This window comes from Juglans regia, chromosome 1 (genome assembly GCF_001411555.2).
Source record: "Juglans regia cultivar Chandler chromosome 1, Walnut 2.0, whole genome shotgun sequence".
NCBI classification, from domain to species: Eukaryota; Viridiplantae; Streptophyta; class Magnoliopsida; order Fagales; family Juglandaceae; genus Juglans; species Juglans regia.
This window is the reverse complement of record NC_049901.1, coordinates 29,855,063-29,874,836: the sequence shown is the minus strand read 5'-3', so window position 1 is coordinate 29,874,836 and position 19,774 is coordinate 29,855,063. Positions and strand designations below refer to the sequence as shown.

The following is a 19,774-nucleotide window of genomic DNA, read 5'->3' as shown; positions in this document are numbered from 1 at the left end:
CGTCGCGTGGGAGAGAAGGCAGAGGAAGAAAAGAGAAAAGAAGAAAAAGAAAGAGGAAAAAGAGAAAAGGGAAAAAGAAAAGAGGAAAAGAAAAAAAGAAAGAAAAAAGAAATGAGGTCCAATCCTCACATCTTGGGTCACAAAAAAAATGATCCAACAAAAAAGATTTTAAAACAGCAAGTCGATTAAAATAATTTAAACGTAATGATGAAATGAAAATAAAAATAATTAAATCCAACAATAAACTAATTTAATTTGAAAAGAAATTTAAATGCATAACAATAATTAATTATAAGAAAGCACTTCAAAATAATTTTCACAAAATTAAAATCATAAAAATAAACCCACTAAAATTTCAACCAATTTTAAAATAAGAGAATAAATTTTAAATTAATAAAAATAATCATTCATTAAAAATACACTAAAATACGAGGTGTTACAGCGAGAATAAACTCACTTGTTCAAAGTGATGCCAGATCAGCAGGAGGGAGCCGATAGTTCGGTGACAGAAGACACTCATGAGGTGTGATGGTGTTCAGCGACGATGGGTCGGCGACGGGAATGCGGGGGAGATGCACCCACAAGGTATTTTGCCTCTCTTGCTCGTCTTCTCTGCCCGATTTGATAACATTCAGCGACTTTTTTGTTTTTTATTTTTTTAATTTAATATTATGTGAGGTGGCATGCCACGTCAGGTGGTCATCTATGGCGGTACTGTGCAAGTGGCGTAGTAAGACCGCTCCCCTCGTCATATTCGGTGTCAAAGAAAAAGAAAGAAAAAAGAAGAAGAGAAAAAGACATCTGATAGCCTCTCTCTCTCTCTCTTTGAGATCTAGTGGATAGGCACTAGAACAGAGAAGTGAACATATTCACCAGGTAAATATTCATTGTAATTGTATTTCCTTTTTTGCAAACTTTTTATTTAAAAATATTGTTTGCAATTTGTTTTCGGAGTTTACTCGTGGGGCAATGTTACGATGGCTTATTGTGGCTTTCACTTATTTATCCAACTATTTGTAATTCCATCATATCCATGTAATCCTAGTTATGTCAAGAAGTTTATGCCACTAATAATGTTAATGCGATGGGATTTTGTGAATTCACAGGGAGGGGTGGTGTCTATGTAAGTAACCAAATACCAAAGATTTCTTTTGGGAGTAACTAAATACCGAGGATTTCTTTTGGGAGCAGTAACACCCCTTCCTGTAGATCAGGAATATTATGTACATTCATAACATAATGTCGGGTAAAGAGATTCAATCTCATAAAAACACACTAAGTCTTTGAAAATTTATTCTACTCCTGGCACTCCAACTCTCTATCCATAAAATCTTCATCTGGAACATTAAAACATAAAACGGAGAAACAAAAAAATGAGTCGAATCAAACATTAGGCAATACACATAACGTATAGATCATTCATCAGTAACATAAGTAAAATCAAACATAATTATGACAATATATATAACATGGATGCATGGATGCATGAATGACTGACTTCATGCATTTTCTATCATTCGTACATAACTTACTCATCTTGTATTTCACTTATTTAGTGGTCATTATAACATATGTGCATTAGTCCAATTGTAGTTGACTGCATAAATCATGTGGTGAACCATATTTGGGTCCATGGCATCATATAACATATCATAACATGTAGTGAAACACGCTTAGGTTCGTGCTATCACATGGCATAGGTGTGATTTTCATAATATATCATCCATTCTAACAACAATCCATATCAGCATAGCATACATAGTCTCGTTCACAAGCATATCATCGTAATTTATCGAGGTTCATGAAAATGGGCTAACCTTGAATTGGCTCATAGCGTAGCATAGGTAAATAGGACTATTCATTCGGGCCGGGCTTTTTCCTAACCCGGTCTGAAACTTGGGAAACCAAATTCTGGCCCGAAACAAACCCGGGCAGGAACCTGGGTTGCAAAACCCACCCTAGCCTCCATCATCGTGACCTCGTGACCCCATCATCATGGCCAAATCTCTGTTGCCGAATCACCATCATCTCTGTCATCCTCATAAACACTATACCTTTCCCTCTAAGGTGTTGTTCAGGTACTCTCTCTCTCTCTCTCTTCCTGTAACTATGTTTTTGTGCGTAAGGAATGGATCGGATAATCAATTGGTTGATAATAGTTTGGGTTGTTTATGGATTATGTATTTGGTATCGACTTGTTTATGGATTCGTTGATTCTCTATTTTGCCTTTTTTAATGAATCTGTTTGGTTGTTAGGAAAATGTTGAAGGAAAAAAGCTCAAGTTGATTGTAGGGTTCTCTTTAGCAGATCTAGGTTGGGTAGGTCTTAATCTGTTCTTTGACGATGGTATTAGAAACCGTAGATTTGCACACAATCTTTTGCTTTAGATGGTTACATATTGAACCTTTCGATCTAAAGTTTGAATACCTATGAAAACAATATTAAAGAAAGAGATAAGACTTGATTCCAGTATCTCTACAAAATGGAAAACAAATTTTAAAAGCACAGAAAATAAGAGGAATTATGGACGAAAGTGTCTTATATGAGGTTTAATTAACCCAAATATATTTTTTTTCTCTTTTTTTTTTCAAATCTTTTTACAGAAAGTTTAGCATCTCTTAACCTTCCTTGTTATGTGGAAATTGATCAGGCTTCAACTTTGAAAATGACGAAGATGTAAAGGAAATATAGCAGGTTTTGAAAAGAAAGAAAGAATTGCTTGTTTGTAGTTTGTCATGCTACAAAACTAAAAACGAGTTTTGAAAAAATCATCATTGTAATTAAACTCAATCCATCTTAATAAAAGTAGATATGGGCATTGCTTCCTCAATTTCAAAAATACTTTTAACCACAAAAAAATTTCATCGACTTGATATGATAAAAGTAGATATAAAGTCCGCTATGTACTACGTCATGTAGTAAATTTATTTTGAAATCTTTTGAGGTAGCATTTCTCTATTTTTAAGTTGGAATCATAAGCTAGCTTGTGAGTGGTAGCACTGCAGGAATTGAGCATAGGATCTGTTAGAATGCACAGCGGAAAAAGTACCTCAAGCTCAGCTTAAAGAATTGCTCCACAAGTTTTTCCAGATTGATAAACTCCAAACGTTTCCTCTTAGTGGTGAAAGTGTACTACGTAGTATAGAACTAGAGTAACACTTAATCAATCCACAGTCTAAGTATTTTATCAAGAGAGAACAAAAAGAGAGAGTCTTTTTCTATTTTTCAGATAGTGCCAAAAACACAATTGAGGAGGACTATATATAGTCCTCCTATGCACGGCTGGCCTTAAAGGCCAGCCTTCAATTTCAATGTGTAACGGCAGTAACGCATGGCTTTAAGCCATGCGTTATTTGTGGCTTTAAGCCATGCGTTACAAGCAAATAACGCATGGCTTAAAGCCTTGCGCTATACTGCAGGAGGGGGTCAGCCCCATGTGGGCGCCCCTCCATCTAATAGGATCTGAATTGAGGCTTTCATATATAACTTGTGAATCCTCTAAATATTTTTTACCAATGAAACATTCACATAAGTTAAGATTATTTATTTGTTGTGTTTGATTTTTTATTCTATTGTGTTTAATTACTTAATAACAGATGGAAGAAGATTCTGTGAGTTGTAATGTCGGTACAATCCCCAGAGGGTTGATGGTGACTTCTCTTCTATTCCAGTGGATATAGAGAAGCATGAGAGTCTTCCAACATCTTCATCCACATATACACAACACCCTATTCATTCCATCCCACATTTACCCAAGAAATCCAAAAAAAATACCTAGTAATCAATCGATGGTTTGTGAATACTTTACTAAAGTTCAACCTATTGACCACAATAACCCAAAAGGTCATTACAACTATTGCGCTAAGTTATACAGTTGACACTACAAGAATGACATTTCATCTATGATATATCACCTCCAGAATGCATGTGAGACTTCCCCTCTTCGAGTTAAAGGAGTTGAAAATAGTCAATCCTCTAGTGTTAAGAGGGATGTAGAGGGAAGAGTGTGCAGCCCACGAGGTCTAGTGAAGTATGATATAGAAAAACTTAGAATGTCAATTGTTAAGTTTTTTATTAGGTGTGAATTGTCTTTTAGGCTAGTGGAGCATGAAGGGTTTGTTGAGTTCGTGAAGTTTTTTTTTTTTTTTTTTTTGTCTTATGATTGCTCTACATCTATTGTAATGGTGTTTATGTTAGATAGATTCTCCCATCTCTTACTGTGTATAGTAGCACTTGTAGTCTTCAATCTAAATTTAATGTAATCCTTGATTTAACAAGACTTTTCTTCTTACATTTTTTTAACACAAAATCCATTAATCATTAGATAATTTGCCCTTTTATGTGGTTAAGGGAATTAATTAGTTACATGCAGCATACTTTATAGTTGCATACAGCATGGTCACGTTTCTGACCATTCTAATTAATTAATAAGTTCATATTAATACTTTATAGTAAATATTTACTTTCTTATGTTACATGATTTGTAGCAGCTAGGGGTGTAAATCGGTCTAGTCCAGTCCAGGGGGTGATGGACCGAAAGCTATCGGTCTGGTCCGGTCCGATTGGTCCGTTCGATCCGGCCTAATTATTTTTTTAATTTTTTTTCTTCTCTCTTTTATATAAATTAATAAAAAAATTTATTTAAAATACCAAATTAAAATTAAATGAATTATTAATGTGGATTATGCAACTAACTCAATAAAAAATTATTTTATATGGTCAATGATAATAAATTAGATAAAAATTACATTCATAACTTATATAATTACTATATAATTATTTATTTGATATTATCAATTTGTTAATTGATAGAATATTAATTTGTTAATAACATATTTAAAATTTTATATTTTTAATGGTAATAAATTTTATATTTTTAATGGTGACAGGTTAGATGAAAATTACATAATTAATTATACAATTATTATATAAAATATATATTTTTTAAATTTGGTCGGTCCGGTCCGGTGTGGGAAACCCTTGGACTTGGACCGGACCGAAAAATTTTGTTCCTTTTACGAGACTGAGACAGACTGGTTTTGGTCTCGAGTCGGTCCGATCTGAACCAAACCAACGGGTTAGGTCAGTTTCTTTGTTCAGACCAACCAACTTTCACCCCTAGCAACAGCTTAGGAGAAAATATTTGAAGCACGCTAAGTTAACATAAGACCAAGTTTTGGAAAAAATGGAACAGACGGCAGTAAGAAGGAACAAAGAGTATGAAAAAATAGAAGACCAAGCTTTGTAGTTTATTGTTGTGTATTGGAGTTTGATTAAAGCAATGTATGTGTTTTGTAATATCCTTAGAAAATTAATTCAAACAATGTAATATGTAGTAGATTGCATTGTGTATGTTGCATGCATTTTGATTTTATTTTATTTTATAAAATCATTCTAATGCTACATCAATATCATATAAACAATGTAGGCTTTTCTGTTAAAAAAGAAAAAGAAAAAAAAGAGAGAGAGAAATGAGTTCAACCTGGAACCTGGAATGTGGGTTTTAAAAAGCCTAGATTCATCCGGGTTCTGGCCCAAGTTTGAAACCCGGGTTTCGGTCTGAGTATATCCGGATTCCCAAGTCGAAATCCGGATGAACAGTCCCATAGGTAAACATCACAATTTTCATACAAAAACAGAATATTTACAGCACACATAAAGTTATGATCATGCTACTTACCCCTTAGCGTTGTTTCTTGGATCCTACTTCGTAGCTTGTTACCTATACTAGGTACTAGGCATTACTAAATTTCTAAAAGAATGTGTCGTAGCATTCTACTCAATTAAATACATATCATCAACTTTAATCTAACAAAATATTCAGCTATATTCGAAATTCAATAAATACAAATATCATACAATTATTTAAATGGTAATACCATATTTAATCTTTCAAATATACTTAGTATTGTAAATTAGGCTTTATACAGATCTATTAGACAAGCTGTGAAAATCTCAATTTATAACATAGTTTTAATCATGTTCAAAACGCGTAAGAAAATAAAATCTGAACCCTTATAAAATATTGCTGTAAATTGATTTGTAAAAATATTAATACTTAATAACATAACTTAACTCCTAAGCATTGTTTGAAAAATAAGGTTTTTGAGCTAATATTTGTCCAAGTAAAATTAAGCTCATGTAAAACAATATTAAAGGGCTTTTCTATAAAAACAACCAGCCTAATTTAAACATAAGCCCACGTGAAGTCAAGCCACATAAAATATTATAATAATTTCTGAAAGACAATAAAAAAACAATAAGAGATTAAACCCAACATGAGAATTACATTAGCCAAAGTCCAATATATATACATCTTGCTATGACTTGCAAATGAGGACCGAAGTGTAAATTATGGAGGAGGAGTTGTCAAAGCAATGGGAGAGGCTATGTCTCACAGAGGAAGAAAAGGAGGGGGTGGCACTAAAACACCATCCATCAATGAATACTATGAACCTGAACCACTTATGTTTATTGGTTATGATCGTGGCTGAAAAACTATTAATAGGGAAGCATTCAAGAGTACCATGTCAAAAGTTTGGAAGTGTGAAAGCTGGCTACAATTCTCAGAAGTTGGAGCTAATAAGTTCCTGATTGAGTTCCATAGCAAAATGGATATGGATAGGGTGATCAATGGTAGGCCGTGGTCATTTGATAGATGGCTCCTATGCATTCAGACTTTCAATGGCTCCATGTCTATTAATGAAGTTTAGTTCAACAAAGAGGAGTTTTGGATCCAAGCTTACAACCTGCCTTTTGACTGTATGAATCAAGACGTTGGTTACCAGATTGGAAATAGTTTGGGAAGGGTTATTAAAGTTCATGTAGATGAAAGAGGCATTGGATGGGGAAAGTTTCTAAGAATAAGGGTTGAACTTGATATAACCAAAGCTCTATTAAGGGGTATGTTCATCATAGTGGGGGGTAAGAAAACATGGGTGTATTTCAAGTATGAGAGGATGCCCTTTCTCTGCTTCAAATGTGGAATCATCAAACACTCGTATAATTCGTGCTCAAATGGTAGGGGTGGGGATGGGCAGGCCCAATATGGGGCTTGGTTAAGAGCTCCTATAGTAAGGGAGAGTGAGTTGCAATACAAAAGATATGGTGAAAGTGCTGCTCAGGCTTCTCAGCTTGATTCACAGCCATGGAGGGAGAGAGGGGAGGTCAGGGATGAAGATATAATTGGCAAAGCAGATTTCAAGGAGTGGTGTCAGATGCCTACTAAGGAAACTGATATTCTAGAGGAAAAAGGTGTTAGCAGGGGAAAGGGGCAGGTCCTAGGGGATATGTTAAAGTCAAAACCAAAGCTAGAAGAGGGAAGTATGGGAAAATTGAAAAAGACAGCTAATGTACCTTCAAAGGGTACTAAAACCTCGACTGATCTACTGAACCAGATTCATGAATTTGACTAGCTTTTCTCCAACCAAGTAAAAGTGCTTGAATAGGCCAAGAAAACTGCCAGCTGGAAGAGGAGGGCACGAGACATCTGCCTAGAGAGGTGTTCCTTGGGTGTGGGGGCTAGCTCAGGCTTACATACAGGTAACAAGAGAGATAGAAGGCATTTGTTGGCTAATGAGGGCTAGAACACAACAAAGAAAATCAAAGTTGAGGAAGATGACAACTTTGTTTCCTCTCATTTTGATATGGTGGAGGCTGTGGAACAGCCCCACCTCCACAGCCTCCACCAAGACAAATGAGTTGTCTCAGTTGGAACTGTCGGTGGCTTGGGAACCCCCAGATAGTTCATGATTTGCCCCAACTGGTGCTTAAAAAGTCTCCATCCTTTGTTTTCCTAATGGAAACAAAGTGTAAGCGAACCAAAATTGAAAGCCTAAAAAAACGCTTAAACTTAGATAATAGTTTTGTCATTGATTGTAAAGGACTAAGTGGTGGGCTTGCCTTCCTATGGAAAGAAGACATGGAAGCTGTAGTGCACACATACACTCAATACCACATTTCTCTAATGGTGAAGGGGGTTGAGGAGGGCAAGGAGTGGCTGCTGACTGGGTTCTATGGAAATCCCATTACCACAAAAAGGAAGGAAAGTTGGCAACTCCTTCAAGCTATTAAACCAGAAATTACCAAAGGGTGGGTGTGTGTTGGTGATTTTAATGAGATACTTAACTATGGAGAGAAATGGGGAGGGGCCTTGAGACCAAGTACTCAGATTGAGGCTTTTAGAGCTGCTGTTGAGGCTTGTGAACTTTGTGACATGGGTTCTATAGGCAACAAATTCACTTGGACTAATGGAAGATATAGGGGAGCTTTTACCAAAGAAAGGTTGGACAGAGCCTTTTGTAATGCCACTTGGGCTGAGTCCTTCCCTAACACAAGAGTATTTACTCTCTTAGCCTTGAGCTCAGACCACTGCCCTCTGCTGGTCACCATTGAGGGGAGTCAGCCTTATAGGAACAGGAAGGACAAGCCTTTTAGATTTGAAGCAAACTGGGCTCTAAGGGAGGATTATCAAAACCTGGTGGAGGAAGCCTGGCTGAACCAAAAAGAGTCTGAGAATAAACTGCATGCTATTAATGAAGGCCTTAACCAGTGCAAACAGAAGCTCTTGTAGTGGAATAATCAAATGTGGGGCAATTCCAAACAATAGATGTCAGAGAATATGGCTCTATTGACTAAACTTCAAAAAGAGAACAAAGGCCACCTTAATGAACAAATCAAGCAGGTTCAGAGGGCTATAAACAGACAATTAGAGGAAGACAATCTCAGATGGTAGCAGAGAGCTAAGCAGAGGTGGCTGAAAGAGGGTGATAGAAACACCAAGTTTTTTCACCAATGTGCTTCCCTAAGAAGAAAAAACAACATGATCAAGAAGCTGGTGGATGGTGATGGGCAGGAAGTGCATTCCAAAGAGGGTATTACTTCTCTCTTCCAAGGTTATTATAAATAACTATTCTCCACCTCCTCACCAGAAAACATCTTTGCATGTTTGGAATCTATGGAGCCTCGAGTTACAAAAGAAATGAATGCCATTCTCATAAGACTCTACACCCAACAAGAGATTGAAGAGGCTCTCTTTCAAATGGAGGGCCTTAGCTCCCTTGGCCCAGATGGCTTCCTTGCTGCCTTTTATCAGAAACAATGACCCCTCATTGGTAAATAGGTCTGTGAAGCTATCTTGCAGGTGCTGAATTCAAATGGTAACCTTTCTACTGTAAATAACACTTTCATTTCCTTAATTCCCAAGAAAAAGAACCCCACTAAAGTTACAGAATTCAGACCCATATCCTTGTGTAATGTTATGTATAAGCTCATTTCTAAAGTAGTAGCTAACAGACTTAAGTCTGTCTTGCCTCTCATCATATCTAGCTCTCAGTATGCTTTTGTCCCTAATAGACTCATTTATGACAATGTGATAGTGGCCTTTGAAGCCTTGCATACGATGAAGTCTAAAATGACAGGCAAAGAGGGTTACATGGCACTGAAACTAGACATGAGAGCAAGGCATACGACAGGCTAGAGTGGAGCTTTATAAGAGCTGTGCTGTTCGAATGGGTTTTTGTAATCAATGGATAGAATTGGTGATGAAATGCATTGAGACAGTATCATATACTCTTCTAGTTAATGGAATTCCTCAAGACCCCTTTCATCCAACTAGAGGCATAAGACAAGGTGATCCCTTTTCACCTCGTCTTTTTATCATATGTGCTGAGGCCTTTAGTTGCCTTCTTATTAAAGTTGAAGGGAAGGGATTGATCCATGGGGTTCCTATTGCAAAAGGCTAGATCAGAATATCCCACCTCTTTTTTGCTGATGATTACCTCCTTTTTTGTAAGGCTAATGCCATTGAATGGGGCAGACTTTTTAAATTATTGAGAATTTATGAATTAGCCTCGGGTTAAAGGCTTAATTTGGAGAAAACTTCCATCATTTTTAGTAAGAATACAACAAGGGTCACACATCAATATATCTTATCTATTGTGGGGGTGAGACATGGCATGTCTTATGAGAAATATTTGGGTTTGCACTCAGTGGTTGGAAGGCTCAAATGCAAGACTTTTAAAGGTATCTTGGACAATATTAGATAAAAAATTAGTAATCACAGAGTAAAATTAATGTCTCAAGCTGGGAAGGAGGTCTTCATTAAAGTTGTGCTCCAAGCCCTACTACACAATGTCTGTTTTCAAACTTCCCAAATCTCTGCTCAAAGACATCAATAGTGTCATCAACAGCTTTTGGTGGGGTCAGTAAAGCAATGAACACATAATCCATTGGATTTCATGGGATAAGTTGGGAAAAGCCAAATTTGAAGGGGGGATGGGCTTTAGAGATCTTGAGGCTTTCAACAAAGCAATGCTGGCCAAACAATGTTGGAGGCTCATCCAACATCCATATTCTCTGGCTGCTCAGGTGATGAAGGCAAAGTATTACCCAAGTTCCTCCTTTCAAGAAGTTAAACTAGGCTCAAAACCTTCTTATGTCTAGAGAAGTTTCCTTGCAACTAGACCTTTGGTTCAGGCAAGTTCTTATTCGAGGATAGGAAATGGGAGTCAAGTGCAGATCTGGAAGGATAAATGGATACGCTATCCAAATCTTAGTAGGGTCCAAAGTAATGTTAGTGTGTTGGGGAATAATGCAACAGTTTCTAGTTTAATTGATCCTATCACTAAGCAGTGGGAAAGTGCCCTGGTGCAATAGATTTTTAATCCTAGAGAAGCTGAAATCATAATTAAAACTCCCATAAGCTCACTCAACAGTAGAGACAGACTCGTTTGGCAAGGCACAAAGGATGGTGACTTTTCAGTAAGAAGTGCCTACCACAAGGAACTAGAGAGAAGTCTCCATGCCTCAAGTCAAGCTTTAAGCAGTTTTTCTTTCAAAGCAGTTTGGCAGCAGCTATGGTAGTTAAAAGTGCAGCATGGAGATAAAGTTTTCCTTTGGAGATCCTGCCTAAAGGCCCTTCCAACCTAATCAAATCTCTTTAAGAAGTGAATAGTTGAAAACCCCATTTGCCCCATCTGCAACCTAGAGGAAGAAGACTCAGTTTATGCTATATGGAGGTGTGAATCAGCTAGGGATGTTTGGAGCCAGTGTTCAAAAAGATTACAGAAATGCCACCTCCCATACATGTCTATGCTCCAACTACTTGAAGTCTTATTTCAGACCATGGATAGCCAATTCATTCAAGAGTTTGTTGTGGTGGCCAGGAAGAGATGGTGGAGAAGGAACAACCTTCTTTTTAAAGGTTCTTATGCTCACCCGAATGCTGTTGTGAAGGAAGCAAGAGGTATCTTGGATATGCTAAATGAGGAGGATTCCAGCCAAGATCGTGGGTAGGCTTGTATCTCAGCTGAGGATGGGCAGGCTCCTCCATCAAATTGGCTCAAGATGAATTGGGACAGTACAGTAGACAAGGCAAAAGGAGTAAATGGAGTGGGAGTAGCAGTTAGGGACAACTCTGGTCAAACCATTGCTACCATGAGGACCAAAAAACATCTCTTCCTTGATCCATTACTAGCAGAGGCATTTGGAGCCCTTAAAATAGTACAATTTGGTATGGAGCTTGGTCTTTCTCAAGTGATTATTGAAGGAGACTCTCTACAAGTCATCAATGCTCTTAGAAGGGATAAAGAAGGTTGCTATAGTACAAGTATGTTTATATATGAGGCAAAACAGCTTCTAAAAGATTTTGCCAAATAGGAAGTTTCTCATATTAGGAGAAATGACAATACTATTATTAGCAAAAATTATTCTTTCCATCTATGATCATATTGTAAGGTTGGGGTTCTGCCTCCTTGTACCTCTTTGGTCTAATAGAATGGAATTGAGTTACTAAAAGAAAGAAAAAAAAAAAAAAGTGTAAATTAGGCTTACAAGTGTCCAAGGCTTTCAAAGGTCATGGAAGGGTGTTTTTGTAATAACAAAAAACAAGTATGCACTTTTTAGGAAAACTAAAAACAAAATAATAACCGTTTGTTTTTAGAGATAAAATGAGATGAGATGAAATTAAAATTAAAAAATTAAATAAAATATTGTTAGAATATATTTTTTAATATTATTCTTATTTTAGGATTTAAAAAAGTTGAATTGTTTATTTTATTTTATGTGAAAATTTAAAAAAGTTGTAATGATAAGGTGAGATGAGATGAGATGTTTTTAGAAAACAAACAAGGCTTTTACGAAGCATAGAGGCTTACGAGGGGAGCATCGTGCACAGGGAAGGATTCAACTCACTGGGAGAGATCGGTAGTGTCCCGACGTTCCCTGTGGTCGAGCTAAACACACGGGGGCTGTTTGGTTATTGACAGTGGAGAGAGAGCAACGGAGAGAGGTTTAGGGGTCGACGCACGTCGTGGAGGAAGGAGGGATCACCGTCGGCGTGCTCTGTGGTGGTTTCCGGCGAGGTAGGTGCTTGGTTGCTGTGTAGCTCTGGTTTAAGATGTAGGAGAAAATTTGATTTCCCGCGGGGAGGTTCCTGGAGGGACTGTTGTGGGGAAAAGAGGATTTATACTAGGGTTTTGCTTGTGTGAATTGATTACCAATGAGGAAGGTTTTCAACTAGGAAATTAACACTGAGAGGTATACGGGTTTGAAGAGGGCGGAAGAATCTCACTAAAATAAAATCACTATCTCAAAACAGATCTTATAAAAAATTACTAAAAATACTAATAATAATAATAATAATAATAATAATAATAATAATAATGAGTTTCAGATTGTCTACTAGGTTGTTGGATATATGTATTGCTTGATTTTGTAAAACTAAGCAACTGGAAAGAACTAAGGTGGTTATAATTGCCGGTATAAGATTAGGACTACTTCCGGATGTGGTATCTTACAATACACTGATTAATGCATATTGTAGAATTTTCAGCATTAATGCAGCTTATTCAATTCTTCATAGAATGAAAGAACCTGGGATAAGTCCAGATGTTATTACATTCAATTGTTTGCTAGTTGATTTATTCGTTATCAATTATATAATATGTAATTAATGGAATATATCTTACACATGGTATTTGTGATTGCAGGTCTCGTTGCTAGTTACTTGGGGGGTGAAGCAAATAATGAGTTTCAGATTGTCTACTAGGTTGTTGAATATATGCATAGCTTCATTTTGTAAAACTAAGCAACTGGAAAGAGCTGAGGTGGTTATAATTGATGGTATAAGATTAGGGGTACTTCCGGATGTGGTAACTTACAATACACTGATTGATGCATATTGTAGAATTATCAGCCTTGATGCAGCTTATTCAATTCTTCATAGAATGAGAGAAGCTGGGATAAGTCCAGATGTTATTACATACAATTGTTTGCTAGCTGGTGCTTCCAGGAAGTGCTTGTTACCACGATCCTTGGATATATTTGAAGAAATGCTTCGAGTGGGTATACCTCCTGATGTATGGAGTTACAACACTTTGATGCATTGCTTCTTTAAATCAGGAAAACCGGATGAAGCTTATAGGGTTTTCCGAGATATTATACTTAGCAATCGTTCTCCCTGTCCTGCTACATTTAATATTATGATCAACGGTCTTTGTAAAAATGGTTACACAGATAATGCCCTTGGATTATTTAGGAATTTACAGCGTCATAAGTTTGTTCCCCATTTAGTGACTTATAATATTCTAATTGATGGGCTTTGCAAGGCAGGCAGATTAGGGGCAGCAAGGAGGATCCTCAAGGAGCTGGGGGACTCGGGTCATCAACCAAATGCCATAACCTACACTACAGTTATGAAATGCTGCTTTAAATCTAGGCAGTTTGAACAAGGGCTTGAGATCTTATCAGAGATGAAGAATAAAGGCTACACATTTGATGGCTTTGCATACTGCACTGTCATCAGTGCGTTAGTTAAGAATGGTAAGATAAAAGATGCAAATGATTACATGGAGCAGATGGTCAAGAATGGCATTGAGCTTGATTTAGTGTCTTATAACACCCTAATTAATCTGTATTGTAAAGGAGGTAAGTTGGAAGAAGCCTTTAAGTTGGTAGATGAGATAGAGAAAGGAGGTTTGGATTGTGACAAGTACACCCACACAATTATAATTGATGGATTGTGCAAGGCTGGCAATATTGAAGGGGCTCAACGACATTTGAGTTATATCAATACTTTGGGCTGTGATTCAAACTTGGTTGCATGTAATTGTATGATTGATGGGTTGTGTAAAGCTGGTCTTGTTGATGGTGCGATGAAAATGTTTGAATCTATGGAGATTAGGGATTCTTTTACGTACACCTCAGTGGTGCACAATCTTTGTAAGGCAGGGAGGTTCCGTTGTGCATCCAAGCTTTTGCTGACTTGCATAAAAGGCGGCATGAAAATTCTCAAGTCTACCCAACGTGCTGTCCTTGATGGTCTTTGTTATTCAGGGTTTACAAGTGAAGCCAGGAAGCTTCGCTCAAAACTTCAATTGGCTCGTCTATTTCATTAATGTTTTTTTTTTTTTCAAAAAATTCAGCTTGGTGACTACATCAATCATTTGTTTTTAAAATTTCAATCTGCTTGTCTGTTACATTAATGATTTGCATTTGGCTTTTCAAGTGCTATCCTATTTGGATCAAGATCTTAGCAAGCACATTCGGTGCCATTGTGATAACTATCAGGTGTTCTGGAGTAATAGGGCTTTTAACCAGAAACAGATTAGTATGCTGAATCATGAAGCAAGTGGGAGGAAGATTCTGCTAGAAAGACTTTTGGGATATCCAATTAATACTGGGCAGTGGGCACATCTGGGATGATTATTATAAGGGCAACTGTTGGTCGTTGCTGTTGCTTAGAGTTGATGGACTCTCAGGTGGGTCTATTTTCTTTTTCATTGATGGCTGGTAGACTTGACATAAAATTGTGAATCCATTGAGATCTTCCTTGATGGAACAGTTGTATTACTCATTTTTATTTTTCTTTTCTGTGAAACCACCTCTGTTTCATTCTTAATAATGCAGAGAATTTACTTATAAACTTTGGGTTATATCTGACAGGAAGATCGTTGGCATCATTTGTGGTCAGTCTGGATGAACCTTAGGTTCTCCATGTTCTCCACTCTAATGCCTTCATTGAGAAACGTTTGACAGAGGAAAATTTTCCTTGGAAGTAAATTACTAGACAATTTTTCTGATTTGCTTAGCACATAAGTATAATGTCTGATTAATCGGGATTGCTTGACAATTTGAACACTTGGGTGATTTCTGTGTTTATATTCTTGGAGTTGGCATGTGCTCTATAAAAAAATCTGCAATAAAATATTGTATTCTACTGGTCTTAGCTTTTCTTCCCCCAAGAGATGGAAAAGCAATCCAGTTGTTAGTCTTTTTCTTGGGTTCTCTATAAATGAACGCTGATCAATACATTTGATAGGCTAATGCAAATTGTTCTTTACAAGTTGAATGACCCACCAGTTGTCAGCTCAATTACTGTTTTCTATTTATTCAGGCAGCTCTCACATTTTCCTTCATATATGGTGTTTTAAGGATTCTCATGTCAAGAAAATTGTACTGATGGCCTTATTTATCATATATGTTTGTAATTTCGAGCCTTTAACTCGTTTCTCTTTTTTAACTGTGTGAAGAAACTTCTCTGCTAGTGGGAAACTTTAGCATACTACATATAATCTACAGTTCATCCTGGCTGCTTCTCTTACCTTTGTCAGTGAAGGAAGGAAACTTGATTTTTCCTCCCCCAACTATTACAGGATTCTTAATTTTAATTTCTTCCTACTCTGATCTACAGAATCCTTTGGGTGATAAGTTGTTGGCCACCCCGTATACTTACAATCCCATTTGACTTGATCAAATGCTTCTGCAAGAACCAGAGCAAAAACAACGTCTAACATGCATTGGGATTGATGATCTGTTCTCAGGTAGGTAAGAACTTGGCTTTTACGGTCTACTGGTTAAGTTTAAAGGTCCATTATGTAGTTGTGCAAGGACTCGAGAAACATAATTCTTTACATAAACCTTGTTCATTTCTGTGAGATTTGTCCCTCGATCAGAGCCATGCAAATCCACTATGAACTGAAGCTCTTGAGCAAGCTTGTTTTGATGCCAGATTACTTTGTTTTTATGCTCAAATTCCCTTGATCAGAGCTTTGTTACTTTGTTTCTCAGGCAGCCGTAAGGCGGCCAACAGCCACCATCAGCAGGCAAATTGACCAAGGTCTCTCAATGGTTATCTGTGGGCAAAATATTCTATGATAAAACCAAGATTCGAATTGCTTTGATTTAGGGTTGATGAAGTTCAAAAGGCGTTGAGTTGGGAATACAGACATGATGAAGTTCATAGAATGGAGAATAACTCGGGGTTGACATCGATTTTAGATTTGGTTCTGATGTAACTTGCGTCAAGCCATTTCATGGAAGGCCAGGAAAAGAAAAAGATTTCAGTATTATTTAAAATTTTGTTGACTTGCAGTTGAAAATAATTTTAGTGAGCAGGCCAATTTCCTATGTTAACACTCCAGTGGAATTCTTTATGATGAAATGCATTACAATTGTATTTAATAATTCTGTTCGTTAATGAAACGAATTTTTGTTTTTGTAACCTGATTAACTCGTTTGGAACTGACGGGAACTCAAGTTTAATTCATCCACAGTCTGATTGATGTGTGAATGAAATAGGATACTTTTTATCCAAGTTGTCGGGTATCTATATACCACCACGGTGAGAAATTGCGGGGGAATCGGCTGCCATGTCAGCTAATATATTATTAAAAAAAAAATAGATGAAAGGAAATCAGAGAACATGATGAAGAAGACAGGAACCGATGAAATCCTCAGGAGATCGCTTTGCATATGAGAAAAAGTTCAGAAGATTTTCTTCAGTTTACCCCGCTTCACTATATAAATAAATTCATCAAGACTATTATTAATCAGATATTCTTTAAAGAAATCTGTAATAAATAAAAGAACTAGCCCTTTGGCCACAAGGTTATCCTTAAGCAGTGGCTGGAACATAAGTCTCTTGTGGAAGACCATATAGATTTTGAGAGAAAGCAAATGCTGTGAAAATTGCTAGCTTCTTCGTCTCATTCTCCTTAAAAGCTCTAAGGATTGCAGGAATCTTCGAATGAAATTTTCAAGATTTTTTCTATGAGAAATGGCCTCCGCCTTAAAATTTTTTGTATGTAGATTACAAAAGGTAAATAGTTTCATGTTTAGCGTCACAGTTTATTTTAAGAAGATTTTTCCTTTTGGTTTTTTACTCTTTTTATCTGTCCAACGAAAATAAATCTCGACTGCAAAACTAGAAGCTCGTTTCACGTTGTTGCCACTCAACTCAGCACATTCCCCTTTCCCTCTCCCTCTCCTGTGTTTGGATATGTGAGATTCAAAATTGGAATCGAAGGCATTCTTGCCGGTTTTTCGAAACTGCTTTCTTTTTGGATTCTGAGATATTTCCCGATTCGATTCTTTGAAATTTGTATTTTTTTAGGAGTTTTGGAAGGTAGATTTCTTATGGTGCTTGGGGAAGATGAATAAACTTTTGTGCTTGGGGAGCATTTTTGTTTAAAAGTTAGAAATGAGAATATTGTTAAGAAGAAGATGAAGGAACGTTGAGCTGTTTTAGAAAAAAATGAAACAGTACCATTGTATTTAGCCACATGGGACACAGTTATCCAGCGGTTTCTCCAGCCGGTTACATCTAACATTTTTCTATCAAATAATATGTAGCTAACTAAACATGCAAGTTAAAATCCCTTTTCGGGTAATTGAGAATGCTAATTTTAAGTGAAAAACGAAGTCTATTGCCTTTTGGTGCTTAGGGCTCTGCATTCAGTTCGGTTTTTTGTTGTGTTTTTTTGGGTCCAATCCAGAATCCGGAAAATTGAGTTTGAATTCATATCCACCCCACCTGAATACAAGCACGATTATATTATCAACTATTAGTCGAATTGTGTATAATTTTATTAATTTAAATAAAATATTATCCCAATTATGTAATATGTAGTGTTACTTCTTGTGTTTTTATTAGTTTTGAAATATATTTTTTGAAATCTAATTTTATCTTAACCAAGGAATTGGAGTTGAGGAATAATTGTAAGGCTAATATTAGTATATTACGTTGAGGTGTGTGTCAAAAGATAGACTTCTATAGAAAATAGAAAAGAAAAATGCTATTTTGTCCACTCATTTTGTGTGAGATCACAATTTTTGCTCGTGTTTTAAATCTTTATTTTTAGTTAATGTAATGTGTTATTTTAATTATTGTGTTAGTTAATTATGTTGTTTGTTATTTTATTTATTTTGGCATTTTATTTTGTTGTTTTGTTAACTTTATTTTATTTTATTTTAAAGTGTGTTATTTTTATGGACTTGTGTTTTTGTTGTGGGCTTTTTATTTTAATTGTTGTTTTAATTGTTGCGTTTTAGTGGGTTGTGTGTGTGTTTTATTTTATTATGTTGTGTGTGAGGAGAAGCCCATCCATGTGACCCAACCCAGCTCGTGTGGTGGAATGAGCAATGTTTTGAATACCGTACCGGACGCCGTACGGGTCAAGACACTGGAACGAAATATTTCGGTACCGGTATCATTTCGAGATAGTGTTTCGGGATAACGTTTCGGGATAGTCGATATATAAATAAATTATATATATAAATATATATAAAAATTATATTTCAAAATAATAGTCTATATATAAATAAATTATATATAAATACATATATATATAAATTATAAATAGTCTAGTCTAAATTAGGAGTAAAAAAATAAATTTGTAGTTTGAAAAAATGAAAAAAAAAAAAAAAACATACAGGCTGAAATATCGGCTGGTATCGGCCTGTATCGACCGAAATATAAGTCGGTACAGGCCGAAATTTAGTCTGAAATGGCTGGTACCGGCCGGTACGGCCGGTATTTTAACCGATACGGAACAGATATAATACCTGTACCGGCCAGACGGCCGAAACAAAAAAATTTCGGCCGTACCGGCCGGTACAGTACGAAATTTAAAACACTGGGAATGAGACCCAGCCCGGTTTGAGAAGCCTGAAACCCAACCCAGCCGTGCGGCCAATGTGACCCAGCCCCCCACTAACTCCAAACGGCGCTGTTTTCGTTGAAGGATAGGTCTCCTTCTTCTTCTCCTTTGCACCGTGCGACAGCAGCCCTCCATCTTCCCCTTTTCTTCTTCCTTTCTTCTAGTTTCTTCTTCTTTCTTCTTCTTCTATCGAGATCCTTCCTCCACGCAGCAGCTGCCGACGCTGAACGAGCCTTATCATGCAACTCAGCCGCAAGCCGCCACCTCCACTTCGTCTCGGTGTCGTTCGGCTAGGGATTCCGAAAACTCGCTGTCGAGCTATCATTTTTCACAGCCACCTCCACCCATTGTGAAGCAGCTCCGTGTATGCCAATGGTGATTTTCGGGTGGTGCTGTCCTTGCCGCCGCACTACGTGTCCACGCGAAACACTTCCTTTCATCCACGACTTGTGCTGCCGTCTTCCCTTCGTCTACCCGTGCGCCACGCACAACACCATCCACCGCCACTTTGGCCTATAAATAGGCCACGACATCTCCAAATTTTGGAGGATCCGAGATCATCCTTCTCTTGAATTTTGGGTTGGTTATTTCTTTATGTTTTTGGTTTGTAAATCCGTAAGGTGTTGTGGTTTTGTCGAGCTCTTTGTGGTTTCAAAATCTTGTATTTTGCTCGGATTCTTGATTTATTGTTGGGTTGTTTGTTGAGTTTCCATCTATTGGTGTTTTGTCACAACCCGTGAGTTGAGAGATCGGTTTGGCAGTGTTTAGCGGTGAGACGTCGTGTGCTGCCACTTTTGGAAACACTTCTTTTCACGTGATCTTCCAGATTTTATCC

At 37.0% G+C, this 19,774-nt stretch overlaps 1 protein-coding gene across 2 annotated transcripts; it reads left to right on the top strand.

Annotated features, from left to right (window-relative positions):
• The first annotated feature begins 12,129 nt into the window (after nt 1–12,129).
• On the top strand, nt 12,130–16,511 carry LOC109019268 (putative pentatricopeptide repeat-containing protein At4g17915). 2 transcript variants are annotated; one of them, XM_019001549.2, is made up of 4 exons: nt 12,130–12,363; nt 12,991–14,760; nt 15,693–15,822; nt 16,070–16,511. In XM_019001549.2, exon 2 carries the CDS (start codon nt 13,027–13,029, stop codon nt 14,395–14,397), a length of 1,371 nt encoding a protein of 456 aa, XP_018857094.1. In that variant the 5' UTR covers nt 12,130–12,363; nt 12,991–13,026; the 3' UTR covers nt 14,398–14,760; nt 15,693–15,822; nt 16,070–16,511. The 2 variants fall into 2 exon arrangements, with proteins under 2 accessions (XP_018857094.1, XP_018857088.1); XM_019001543.2 differs by having other exon boundaries at nt 15,693–15,826; nt 16,070–16,478.
• The last annotated feature ends 3,263 nt before the right edge of the window (nt 16,512–19,774 follow it).